A 14630-nucleotide genomic window follows, 5' to 3' on the forward strand; every position below is an offset into this window, starting at 1 on the left:
GCAATGGAGCCTTTAGGAAGGCCAATGTCTGTCATTATCTACTAACTGCTTGTAATTACTTAGCATGTACTCATAATTGTATGCATGATGGGTATACAGTAACGGTGCTTCTAATCTGTAGTGTTGTGGAAGGAATTGTTATTATAACTGGTGATTGAGCATATCCAGCGTCAGACAGGGGCACAAAGCGTCCACCGGGGGAATGCAATGGTAGATTCCAATGCTTACGTGGTGTGGCCAGCCACCACAGGGGGTGTGGACAACCACCATAGAGGCTTTACCAACCAATAGAGAGGACATAGCATGCAGACAACATGGATACTACAGTGTATTTACTGGGTCCTTTCATAAATTAATAATTACCAGATTCTGCACTGTGGTAAATACACTATAGTCCTGGTAATGCAGTATAATGCACCATGTATACAGCCCTGTCTATATATACCACATTAATGCATTCTGTATATGATAGGGCACACTGTAGACACCATTCAGTGCCTAAAACTTATTACATTTAATAAAGGTCAATTTCATTGTAAAAAGTTTATATACTTTAAGTTATTACCATTGGATGACTTAAGTGTTGGTTACTCTTTTATTTTATTTTTTTACAACTACATTCTTAGAGGATATTATATAGCAAAAGATGGTATTATATAGCAACAGAGGGTATTATATAGCAACAGAGGATACTGTATTGCAGCCTCTTTAGGCAGCTCCTTAATTTGCTGTTACTTTTACTTGTACCCCATTTCTAGAGTTTGGGATGGTTTAAAATTCCTCAAATTTATACTGTTCTTTTCTTCTTTACCTATAATAAGCAATATAGATAAAACATTTTATTCATACGAATACTCATAATCCATGTTTGAAAAAGACAACATAATCAATACAAGTGAATTAAAGCTGTTTATTTGACATTAATCGCAGAATTTACAGCACTACCATTTAATGATAGGAATTAAATAATAAAGAAACCATTTGAAGCAACATTGCAGACAAAACATTCATGTGAAGAATGATTGCATCATGTCAATAAAATAAATACAAATTGCAAAATACAAAATCTTTTTTTTTTCAACACTTTTCTGAATTGCTCGAAGATCTTTGGGGTTTAGCTAAGGAGTTAAAGTGCCCCAAAGGGTTGTTGGCTACCAAGATATCAATCTTCAGTCAGATGTAATAGGCCCAGTTACAATCAATACAAATATAACATAAATACAAATAAAACATACAAACAAAAGCAGTGTGTGTCATAAAATGTCTGACCGTAAAAAACAAACAAAAAAACATGTAGGAAGTTAATGAAAAGGGATTTCTTTATGTTTGTTAGCAATGTCCCATTATAAACCACATAAACTACAACACAGTTGGCCAAAAAGTAAAATATTTCAAAATATTTAATGCTGCTTTTTTGATATTACGTCTTAATGGTAAACAATAGCTAAATACAGATTTCTTCTACATAAAAGAAAATTTGTCAGCACTTCATACACAGAGATTTACTGCGGTTGTCTTGATATTGTGGTTCTTTTAAAACTGTTAATTACTTTGGTTTAATAGGAAAATTAATTTTCTCGTCCCACTTTCTCACCTGTTGTTTCTTGCAGTAGCTTCTTTATGTAAGACACAGGATGTCACACTTAGGGGGTGATTCAAGTAGCTGCTGTAATTTACCGTGGGCTAATTGATTCCCAGGTGCTATCCAATTAGCCCTGAAGCGTGGCCACCAACAGCTATTATCGAGCATTTTTTCCCCCGTAACCTCGGCAGGCTCATGAAAAAAATGACCGATAATTTGCTTTTTTTCGCGATCTTGGGAGAGAAAACACATAGGTGCATGAACTTATCATGGATTCTATATATTTTCACTCGAAAATATATAATTTTTCAGACACAAAAGACAGGCACTAATTGAATTGACCCCCCCCCCAAAAAAAATTGCGAAAAATGTACATTTTTTAAAAATTGCAAAAAAGTCAAATTTTTCGCAGCCAAAAAAATGATTGTGCCTAATTGAATTCGGGTGGTCTTCAGTATGCCGAATGTCGGGATCCCGGCGCACAGTATACCGGCGCTGGGATCCCGACACCCGGCATATCGACAGCTATTCTCCCTCGTGGGGGTCCACGACCCCCCTGGAGGGAGAATAAATAGTGTGGCGCGCATAGTGCGCCACCGTGCCCGCAGCGTGGCGAAGGCAGCGAGCCCACAAGGGGCTTCTTTGCACTCACCACACTGTCGGTATGCCGGCGGTCGGGCTCCCGGCGCCGGTATGCTGGTCGCCGGGAGCCCGGCCGCCGGCATACCATACTACACCCATTGAATTCCCCCCTGAATCTGGCCATACACTAGGCCAACTTTCATCCAACCATCCAACGCACAAAAACTCGTTTCGGAAAAGTTGTTCAAATCAGATTTAACCAACTTATCTGAAATGACAATTTTTGTCAGTTCCCAGGGGTTTGGGAGCAAATTGCTGTCATTTGCTCCTATACATAACATATTTTCATTCTAACCAACCAACTAGGATGGCTGGATGAAAAATGGTTTAGGGTAAGCCAGCTTAAGAGGCCATATATTCGGACTGCAAAGCATAATTAATTACACTTTAAGGTAAAATATGTTGTATGACAATTAGAGTTTATTTAATTATTCGTCTGTATTGTATCATGGAATTTAGAATTCCTCCTTGATTCCATGAAACAATACATTTTAAACCAAACATTTCTCCAGTTTGGGAGTAACCTCATTTTAATCATCCAGACAACGTCCTCAAAGTTTTCGTTTCATGATACCAGATGTGAAAGCAAAGGGGAGATTTATCAAACTGCTAAATAGGACAATTGGAGGCACTGCCCACAGCAACCAATGAAAGTGTAGCTATCATTTTATAGAATGTACAAGATAGATGTTAACTAGTATCTGATTGGTTTCTATAGGCAACACCTCAACTGGTCCTCAGTAGAAGGTTCGAAACATCTCCCAAGGAAAGTCACATAAATATATACGGATACCAAAGAACTCTGTCTCTCTCTTATGTAGAAGAAAACTGACTTTTAGCTACAGCTACACTATTAATGGCTATAATTGTTTTGCAATATGGTTTAAGTGGTTTATTCCAGTAAAAACTGCTATGGACTTTTGTACATCTCGCCATAAACGTATGTTAGCGGGAACACATCCACTCATACAGTTACTGTCCATGCAATCAATATGCTGAAACAAAGCATGTGCTATTGCTGTACAAATTTCTGCATAAAAAATACTCCAGATAAAAGTGTTGAATGCATTTTTCATGTATTTATACAACAACACCCAGCCACCCAAGTGTGAATTAACCATATAGGCTTATAGCAGTGCTACTATTTACCCAAAGCGCAGGTCCATATGAGTATATGCATTGACACATCTTGAAAAATGCATATGGCTCTAGGTACAATTGGTTCTATTAGCAACCCAAAGCAGGGGTAGTAGACTTTAGGTGTAACCTACATGAAATCAGTGGATGTCTATGGCCATGTGCATTTTTCCAGATGATTTAATGCATTAGCCCATGTAAACCACACAGCCCACTAAGTCCCAATGCAAGATTCAGTGGCTCTCGCTGCTTGCGCACAGGTGAAAATTCTTGAAAATTCCTTCTTTCAGTCATGGGATTCACACTAACATGGTTTAGAAATGGCACTTATGAACAAATAGGTAACAGCAAAACAAAGGAAAAAAAGGCATAAGATTTTAGGCACAAAATATAATTTTGAATGAAATGTGACACCAGATTTGGCAAAAGAACCATAAAATGGCATGCATATAATCGGTACAATCTACATTTGGCAAATAAAAAGTAAAAATCAGATTTCACATATATAAACGTATATTTAAGTAAACGGTAAAATTTCTAATTTTCTGTTAAAGGAATTACAAATAAGGAGGAATTACAAATAAGAACTAAGACTTAATTTGGACGTTGCTTTGTTCAATATGTATCATTGAGAAAAAAAATATTTTTAGACAATTTGCCCAGCCGCCTCTTAGTCAACAGACTACTTTGACTTAGTTTTGGCAAAAGTCATGGACATCTTTGGCAAAACAGTCAAGAAATGACCTGTAAAACACCCATTTTGCATTTGCTTTATTATTTGAATACTGAGAACAACGATTGTAACATAAATGGAATTTTACAAGTATAAAAGCTGTACAGTAACACACACAAACATAAACTGAAGTGTCACAAATAACAGTTTATTTGGCAAACTCGGGTGTCTGTTTTTTTTGGATCATAATTGTCGACATAAAACCACGTGATTCAGTGGACTGGAAAATTCAAGTTATTACGGAAGAAGATGTGTTTTAATTTAAATGACGGTGGAACACTGCTAAGATTCTGAGATAGCTCACAGCAAACGCAAATGTATACATCTTTGTTTTTGTTTCATTCTTTGGCAAAAATGACTTATACATTAAAACGCACACACACACAAATACTAACATGACACAAAATATGAACTTTCATTGTACTACGGAAAGCACATGAACCTTTGGTATCTTTAGCTGTTGATTTGAGTGCACCAGTCCTATTGTGGCCATATACAACTGGTGAGAAATACATTTCTGTACAAAACAATTAACTTTAGGAACGAAAAGAATGGAATCGTGAGGAGTGAAGATAAATGGCTGCATGGACATGCAATAACTGTAAAGGTGCAAATCCATTCTATTTTTTATTTCATTTTCATGGAAACCTCTGGTACAGATTTACAGGGCGATTTACAGATCTCTACCCAGAATTCACAGGGCTTGCGGCAGCCCTATAGTCTTTGGTATTGTTGTTAGAAACTTAAAATGAGCATGTGTATATCTTTGGTTAAAAGAAGAAGGCTCTAACTTCATTATTTATACTGGAGGGTTCAAAGGAGCCAATTTGTGATTAGTCCTGAAGGCCCCAGGCTAGTTATCCAACTCTCTATGAGCTGTGATGATGGAGATTAAAGTGCCAGAGTAATTCAGTATTGCTCCGGACAGCGGCCCCAAAGAGCAGGTGCTCCAACATCACTAGCCTCTAATCTTCTTGGAAGTCTGAATTCGGACAAAGATGTGATTACTCCATTATTCCGCAACTGTTCTTGCTATAAATACTGTACAATTACAATGTTAACCTACAATGAGGCTCTTTGGTATTAAATTGCTGAGCATTTAAACTTAGGTTAATAAATTAAATTATTTAAGACCAAGCAGTAACATAAATAAATGTGGGTGTATTCAATTGAATTGTGCAATGGGACCAAATGTGTTGTAATGCAAGGCAAACTAATCAGATCATTACTCTACTTTCTCCACCCTCCTGGGTCCCGCCACTTCCCTAGAGAAGTCACTAGTGCCATGAGGACAGGAATCACACCATGGAGCAGTGCAATGCAGGGCCATGATGGCATATATCATGTCATTATCATGCCGATTGCCCTTGTCCCTTGGACCCCATAGCTCAGATTCCTAACCATACTTGCTTACTTGTTGACCCTCCTCTCCATGAGATCTCAAAGGGGAGGTTCAAAGAGTGTCAAGAGCTAGATTATTATCGGATAATGTGGGTCACGGTTTAAGCCTGATTTTGTATTAAGTGGATATTATTATTATCGTGATGTTTTAATTTGTCTTCTGTACCAACTATGGCTGAGCAGCTTAAGTGTCGTATAGAGAAAGTGGGAAAATAATAATAATAATAATAATAATAATAATAATAATAATAATAATTATTATTATTATTATTATTATTATTTTATGAGATGTAGGTGAATAGTATCACAGCATAGTAACATATAACATGCACTTATTGAAGATAGTTGAAGAACCACAAGAGTATAAAAATTACAGTTTTATACTTGGATACAGGACCGCCATCAGGGGAAGACTGCCGGGACAGAGAGGGGTGCCTACCCCTGGCTCCTACCACCAACAGCTGGGGAGTGCCAGTCCTGAAGAAGAGACAAAGAAGTCAATTGTCTAGAAGTAAGTGACCCTGTGCAGGGTTCTGTAGGGACTGGTCTGTTTGTATTAATAGGCATTACTACACTAGATGAAGTGCTTACAGCTTTGTACACAGGGTAAGCACATTCTGGACAATCAAGCAACTTAGTGAATTCGGAGGAACTATTTACCATATTCTTAAGTGATTTTTAGAACTGCACCACAGAAACAGCGCTGTGGTTTGGTTTTTTTTTGGGGGGGTGGTGGGAGGTTGGCTTTTTTTTTTTTTTTTTTTGCATGGGGTTTTTCTGTGTTTCTTTGTCAATCGATTTGCCAATGAAAACCCAAGGAAATTATATTGAATGAATTCAATTATTTCAAATAATAATTTGTAGAGTTGTGTTTTCCAGATACTCTACCTGCACTTAGACAAAATACATCTTGCCATGGTCTGTACGGCGGGTACGTGACACCAGTGCTCAGTGGTGGCAGTAGTCCTGTGGAGTTGGATCTGTTCATTAACCACCTTTGTTCTTCAGTTATTAATAACCTGATGGACCATCTCATGAATATTTCTTCATACCACAGAACATCTGCTTCCATTGTGCATAGGTGTGGGTGGGGCCTGCCTATTTTGTCAGCCTCGGGCCCCACAATTTCTGATGGCAGCCCTGCTTGGATATAACAGCCATACTTGCGGTATTAAAGATTAATCAATTTTTTACTGATATTAATTACCGATGATGACATGAAAACTTTTATCATCTAGCAGGAGATGATATGGTAAGAAACAAAATAGGGATTATATATTATATTGTATATTTTGTAATCTGATTAATTTGCCAAAAGGATTCTTTACTGCATGTGCTGGCAAAATACTGTAACTTAATTACAGGGACTCCGAGTCTTATAGGCCCTACACACTGGCCGATTTGTTAGAAAGATATGAACGATCTCGTTCATAAATGAACGAGAACTCGTTCATATCTTTCAGTGTGGAGGCTCAGGCAATGAACGATGCGCGGCCCCGCGCTCGTTCATCGCTGGTCCCCCGTCGGCTGTGCATGCAGGCCAATATGGACGATCTCGTCCATATTTGCCTGCAGTTCTATGTGACGGGTGACGGGAGGAGTGCAGAAACTTCACTCCCCCCCCACTGCCCCCCCCCTCCCCACTGCCGGGTCGCTCGTCGGCCGTATCCGCCGTCGGGCAGCTCGGCGGCGGGTCAGCCAGTGTGTGGGGCCCATTAGGAACACGGCCCAAGGAGACTTTATACAATAGTTAAGGGTAAAAGGGACCATGTTTAATATGAAATACTTTCTTAGTGTGGACAATCCCTGTTCTAGTATTGATTGTTTTTAAATTGTGTTTTTAGAATTAAAATGTTATGCAAAACTGGCATCTCTATAGTATATATATATATTAAGATATCTGCAATTGTTGAATCACTGGCTTAAATTAGCATACTTTCAAACTAAAGAGGGATCAAGATGATTGAAAAAGCAGAATTGATGGAATTTGGAACTAAGCAGAGTTTTGAAGCAAGTTGTATAAAGCACTGGAGAGAGATAGAGTAGTTGCCCAACTTCTGTCTTTTTTTCTAACACAGCTGTAGGAACCTTTGGGCAGCTACTATACTTTATCTATCTTCAAGGCCTGATATATCTCCCGCAAAATGCTTACATTTTTTACAATTATCCTTCAACATGCGTTAACACATGCCTGTTCCTTACCGCAGTATTATTGGGGGAGGAGCTAATTTGGGGGGAGGAGCTAATGTTCAACCTACTAACTCACTAGAACTCGTGACATCAAAGATGAAAAAAGCAGTGATGTCACTATTTCTAACTGAAGTAATAGGTTGCAATGTCATGAATACCGGTTATGGCCCTAGGAAATGTACTATTTCCTTTCCTCTCCCATTTGTTAGAAAGAAAAAAACACAAGCAAGGATAATTCGTGCTGTTCAATCCTCAATGGATCCTGAGCATATGCTGAAGTTGCCTAAAGGATGATCCAGCACTGGGTACACTTTAAATCTGTAGCATGGACCGCTAATCATGTTAATACAACACATCATTAAAGAAGAGTCTTCAAACCAAATAGCACAGATGTTGAAGATATCATTTTTTTCACTTCAAAAAACTAAAATAAAAAAAAGAATCCCTTGCAGGCTGTTGCGCATTGCTCAGCAATACAAACTCAGATTGTTAACCTGTCATGGGGCTAACACAGATTGTATCTTCAGCAAAATATGAAAAACTGTAAACGTTTGGGCCCCTCTTTCTGCAAACTCCCCCCAGAGCAAAATAAAAAAAAGACAAACAATGAAACGACATACATTATTTCATCATTAAGCGCACCTTCTCATCTATTACAAAAGCACAACCTAGACCGTATAAAGCTTTTTTTTCTTTAACTCACATTTACTAAAAGAAACAGTGAACCATTTATTACATACGCTATAATAACATTACTCTAAACACTATTATCTATGAGGTATATCTGAGAAAATTCGGTAAGGAATATGTGTGTCCGACCTGCATTGCACTGCTGTTTATTTTCATTTTAAAGCTCTGAAACCGTAAAAATAACAAGTATAAAATATTTATATAGTAACAGAATTATGGGGGTTAGAAGTGGGGATGGGGGCAATAGGAGGGGAACTGTTTGTTTTTTTGTATGTTGTCCATTACAGGAGGGTAAAATTAACTTGAAAATTGATCGATGTTAGCAACCCTGGTGGAAAAATTGGGTGCAAAGTGGATAAACTCTAGGGTTGACTAAACTGTTGGTTTGGTTCAAGCAAGGCAAAGATCCTGTGGTTATAATAAACTCTGTAAGTAATTTTCTGGCATGGTGTAGCTATATAAGGACTCAGAGCACCCAATCACGTTTCTCCTTTCATTAGTCTAACCTGCTGTAAAATATATTTATTGCTGATTGGTTGATATGGGTTGCTGAAAGTTAATAGTTTTGTATGATATTAGTAAGTCTAACCCATGGGTTCCTAAACTTAATGTGCATTCACTTTACTTTTCATTTATTTTTCTTTGTTGTTGCTCAGGGTTTTTTTAATTTGTTTTTCAGTTAAACACAAAAAAAAGGCCTAGTTATATTAGGGTGCAGTGGCCCATGGGCAGCAAAATTCTAAAAGCAGCCATGGCTAAAGTTAGGAGGCAGAGATAATGCATTGTTGCACCATATTTCTGTTGTAAAATAATAGGAGTATAAATAGTCTGATCGCCAAAAGGCTAATGTTCTCTAACTGGTATCATTGGGGGAATTAAATTAATTCACACCAGGCAAATAAATTAACTTGAAAGAAACACAGGGTTGAAAATGAAAAAAAATAAAATTTTCATTGAGCTATTTTGCCCATAAAAATATGCAAATGTGGCCTGTATTATTGTAACTCAAACAAAGGCATTCTTTAATATCTTTGGTTACTGTCTAGTTTTATTCTACAGAGCTAATTAATAGATAACAGTTGAAAATGTTTAATATTTTGCCAATTTCTGGTGTTTTGAATCAATTTGCTAGTTGAATAAAAGTAATTTGATAAATAAATCTGGTTATATATATTTTCTGGAAGTTTTGACAAAGTGAATTATTTAAAAAATATATTATAATTATTTTTTTACTTCTTCTCTGCAAACCCCAAATATTTTTTCCCTATTCCAAACAGATATAAAATATTTCTGAATCAATTATCCCCATATCCATATTTTTTCCATAGACCATGCTCCTGTATATTGAGTAGTCAATGAGATGTTAGGTAAATTGCTAAATAACAGTTTACAGTAGAATAAAATAGGATTTTTCTTAAAGAGATTAAAACCTTACAAGACTTTTAAGTACTTGTAAAACATCGACACCATCTACAGTTATTTTCAAGATGTGAAACACAGCACGTTGCAAACAAAAGCTTTCTATCCTCCCTGTGGGCAACATACAGAAAATATTTTCTTCTATTTAATAAGTGGATTTTGCAAGGACTTTTCTTTGGGGTATCCAAGCTACAGCTGTATATATGTAAGAGTTGATCTCATTTGGTGGAAGAATGGGCATGATACAATATTCTGCCATGCCCTATAAGCTCGTCTTCAACCAAAAGAGATTAGATAATTGAAAAAAAGAGCAGATGCTAGCAGTGGACCACACAAGTGAAACAAATCTTTGGTATCTTTGGTATCATCAACACAATTTAAATTACAAAAGGAAAAAAGTCAGTGAGGTAGCCTATTTTTGGTTCTCACTAGAAATAGAAATTTTTTTTTACTTTTTTTTATTACACACATAGTTCATTCTTGGAAGCAGCTAGTGTAAGGGTGTCTCTTTCTCTCTCTCTCTTTATTTTTTGGTTTGGAATGTCATTTTTGTAGTTTTTCCCCCTCAAGCTTATAGAAGAAGCTGGAAAAATATATAGTTTCTGAAAAAAAGAAAATCTTTGGCAAAACAAATACAGCAGTGTCATAATATTGTATTCCATGATGTATAACTTTTGAGTCAAGATCCATGCTTGTCCACACACTTCACTCTGTTGTTCTGGTCAGCAAAATAATTTAGTGCTTTAGTTGTTTTAAATAAAAAATATAAACTATACAATCGCATCTTCTCCATAGATGCTGAATAAATTAAATAAATAAGTTGCCGTATGACATAAAATGCCAAAAAGCATTATTTTTCTCCCCACTTTCTCACAAAATGGGAGGATAACTTAAATAATTTAATTACAGATCATAAAAAAGACATTGTAAAATTAAATACGATTTTTGGAAAAAGCTTTTTTTTGTGTAACCTGCTTTGTCCCTCTATGTAACAGAATTTACCCACTTTGTAAAGCAAACTGAAATATGGTGTAGAAAAGCATCTTGGATGCTATCAATCCTTTAACCTTGATAAATAAGCAGTTACATAAAAAAAAATGTCCAATTAAAAATTACTTGAAATTACAGAAAAAAAGCTACGTTTTCCTAAAACTTATTGTAATAAATTAATTGTACTTTGGATTTAAACTCAAAAAAGGAGGATGGGGGTGCGGGTAAAGGAAAATTAGGTTACATATAATTTTTTTGCATTAAATTATAAATAATTAAATTGTATATTAATTGTAATAATAAATAAACATCAGCCAATGTAACCAATAAAATTATTTCCACAAACTAAAAAATAATATCTTTTTACAGACAATTTTTTGTTTTCATCAAAGCAAGGGGCCTTTCAAACCCCTAAATGCCTCGTTGCTATTATTGAAAGTACTGTAGATCTCTTTAACATAAGCAGGTTCAAGCATTTCTTTCTGCTGGTTTAGTTATTGACAGGTCTTTGGATTTAGCTTTTGTCAAGAGAGTTTTAAATAAAGCTATTCAACCGTAGTAAATAAACACAATTCCTTTTGTTCTTTCATGGATGATTAGACAATATCCAATGCTTCTTGAAAGTTGAGCTCATCTTGCTTGTGCCCATGGACAGAAACTGGCAAGCTTTGCATAAGATGTTGGGATACTACATGTCACGCACACAACCTCTAAATTTCTACAGGCCTCTCAGATGTCAGGTCATGCTTCAGTGTAATGATTGGTAACTTTTTTGCTCATGCCCATGAAGTGTGCTCTGTGGCAATGCGAGACACTGCTTTGCATCACTTCCAATGGATATTCCAGAAATGTAATTTGCAAAGCATCAGAAAATACCATGCACCAACATATGGAAGATCTCTTTTTAGTTATGGAAGCACAAATAGTAAAAAAATAATTTAGCAATAAAGACATTTTGCAATGTTGTTAAAATTTGCAAAATGTTTTATTGCTCAGTTCTTTAAAGAGCTTGTGATGAAGTAACAAAACTATTGTCAATTTATAATTACCACCTTTGGAAGAAAGTTAAAGACTCTGTAAAAGGGGAGTTTGAGCCATGTGGGTAAGTACTGTGTTTACAACAAAAAGTTCCAAAGAAACTAAATATATTTTTCTTGCAACAGATGGAGCAGATATTTTGCCATGAAATTTTACCTTTACAGTATTTGAATCAATGCCTAATTAAAGAATCAAGTTTAGTGATCCTTTAACTTTAACACAATGTGTTCTAAAACTATTTTCCCAATGATGCGGGTTTATCCAGTGTCTAGGAACTATTGATATCACTGACGCACAAATACTGCACTCCTGTGATGTCACTAGACCCTAGAGAATTGATAGGTGGCCTCGCCATTAATTTATTTTTCAACCCACAAAAATATTGGCTCCACGTGCGCTTCAGCAACATGTCTATTTCTGCACAGCCACAGAGCACCATTGTCGATGACCTATCCCAACATCTTAGACCTAATGTCTGAGGTCCCAATTAGAAATATAAACAGTATACAGTGAAACAGGACCATTTTTTCTTTGTTCAAGGAGACAGAAGTACTGACAGATCAATGGTGGTACCCAAAGTGATTTAACCATGCAAGAACAGAACTGAAAATAAAACAAAAAAATAAATAAATAGTTGTGAGAACTCCTTATCTTTGGTATTGCAGCTACTGAGGTTCAGGTCGGTCAATCCTTTGTTCTTTGAATAAACTGCATAGGCACAAATTAAAGACAATCTTCAACTTTAAGAGAACTAAGTAAGTTGTCAAACGAAGCAGCGAGCATATACTGTAGGTTTTTTTCCGGCCGCGTTTCGTTTCAACCCTTGTCAGTCCTAAATCCTATAGATCTGCTTCCTAAGATTCTTAAGATGTCTGTCTGAACACAGTGTGTCAATAGTTTTTTTTTTCCTGACGTGCTTCTTTTCTACCAATGGAACAGTTTGTTGCAGAAGAAGTAGGTGCAGAAAAAAAAGTTTCTTTGGTTTCGATTAAGTAGTACATTAAAAAAAAAGAGTCTCAAGTGTATTTAAAGGATTATTACAGCCTTTGGCTTTTGCTTTGGAACACGGGCTTGAGTGTTCGAGGAAGGGGCCATCCACTGGTAAAGCGGCAACAGTAAATGAATGATACTTTTGGTATCACCTTGTAGAATGTTGATCCTTCAGGGTGGGATGTTCAGAAAAAAAATAAATGTGCTGATCATTGAAAGGAAGGTTGAAGTGATAACAGTGTATATAGGCTGTAAAACTTTTTTTCGTTTTACTTTTCTTTGGTTAGTAATAGTGTTTTGGTTCTTTGGTGTGCTGTATGTTTTACCAGATCGAGTATGGATACGTGATGAAAAAATGGCTTTCTGACGTCAAGTATTGTTCACAGACCGGCACAGTAGGGTGAGCAGTGTCATATCAGAAAAAAAGACTATTGATACATTATAGATGTAGCTATGCATCTACCTTTCATAGATGAATAGATAAATATATATGTTAATTTCTGCATTGTGTTAGACTTGGCATAAGTAAAAAAAAAAATATGGCGGTTCCTTTGCATGCAGCTGAAATGGTCTCCTGAGTACCTATTTTATGTTTTTTTAAAAAGGCATGAAATATGTACGTCATTGCTTACGAGGATGAAGTAAGTAAATAAGTAAATCATAGCATGTTGCTATCTCTTGAATAGATATAAAATTGATGTCCTTTTGTGCTTAATACTGTACTTTGTAAAAGGGTACTTTGTGTGGTTGTTGAGCATTCATTGAAAATATAAAGACTGTAAAATAGATCTATATAAAAAAATAAAATAGGAAAACAAAATTAAAAGCCAAAAAAACAACAACAACACATTATTGAATTCTTGAAGCTTTGACATTGTGCTCAAGTATGGCCTGTGCGTCTTATGGATTCAGGATACAACCTTGCTTGTGCTGTGGGCGGAGGTGAATGCAACACTGTGATGTGTTTTGCTGGTTTACATGTTAAACCGATGCCGTGGTGGTGTGCCGTGGTGCTAGGAGAGTCGGTGATGACCTTAGTGTTATGTTGGGTCTTCAAGAACTTCAAGGTGTTGACTGGTTGAGTGAATATAATTGGTTTGGTGATCTGCTGAAATTTTCTCTCCGCCGACATGGCACCAAATGGCAGATGAGGGGTGCAATCCCACGTGAATTTTATTCCACTTGTGCCCTGTTGAACATTATGGAGAAATATACAGATTGTCACCAGTGAATGGCCCTGCCAACAACAACAAAAAAATATATTTATATATATATCCTTTCTTCTCTTTTTTTTTTTTTTGGTTACAGTAGAGTTGTGCCCCACTTAAAAGCCTTTTCCCATCATGCTTTGGTACAAGTGCTGGAGTTTGATGAACTTCCCCCTGTACTTAAATCGTCCTGCCATTTCTCTAGGCTCCGCCTCCTGGCATTCATAAAGAAGTTACTGACTGTGGTGAGTTCCAAGCCCAGCTGCTGGGATATAGTGATTTGCATTTCTTTGGATGGGCGCTTGTTTTCTTTGAAGATGGCGAAAAGCGTTCTGCGTTGGAGATCAGTGAAAACAAGGCGGGATTTCTTCTGACTGTTGTTTCGGTCTTTGTTCGGTTCTTGCTCTTTGCGTTTACATGCTTTGATAAAGACAGAAGACAGAAATCAAGGTATTAGTATTACAGTAATCTTCCAGTTATGTGACAGGTAAAACAAACAAAACTGCAAGGCAATTAGGCATGCCCCACATTCATGATCTGGTTTGGTATCTGCAAAATAAGGATTATTTAGCAAGATCTGGGAGTACTGATTTCTCTGCGAGTTTAGTGC

General features: G+C 36.6%; 1 protein-coding gene across 2 annotated transcripts in view; it reads right to left on the reverse strand.

Moving 5' to 3' along the window:
- Window positions 1-2321: 2321 nt before the first annotated feature.
- Window positions 2322-14630, reverse strand: part of ONECUT2 (one cut homeobox 2) — an 82054-nt gene continuing 69745 nt past the window's right edge. For both annotated transcript variants that reach the window (XM_063959673.1, XM_063959662.1), the window contains one exon: window positions 2322-14440. In XM_063959673.1, coding sequence (XP_063815743.1) covers window positions 14154-14440 — 287 coding nt within the window. In that variant the 3' untranslated portion in view covers window positions 2322-14153. The remainder of the gene's footprint in view (window positions 14441-14630) is intronic.

Source organism: Pseudophryne corroboree, chromosome 1 (assembly GCF_028390025.1).
Source record: "Pseudophryne corroboree isolate aPseCor3 chromosome 1, aPseCor3.hap2, whole genome shotgun sequence".
Classification (NCBI taxonomy): domain Eukaryota; kingdom Metazoa; phylum Chordata; class Amphibia; order Anura; family Myobatrachidae; genus Pseudophryne; species Pseudophryne corroboree.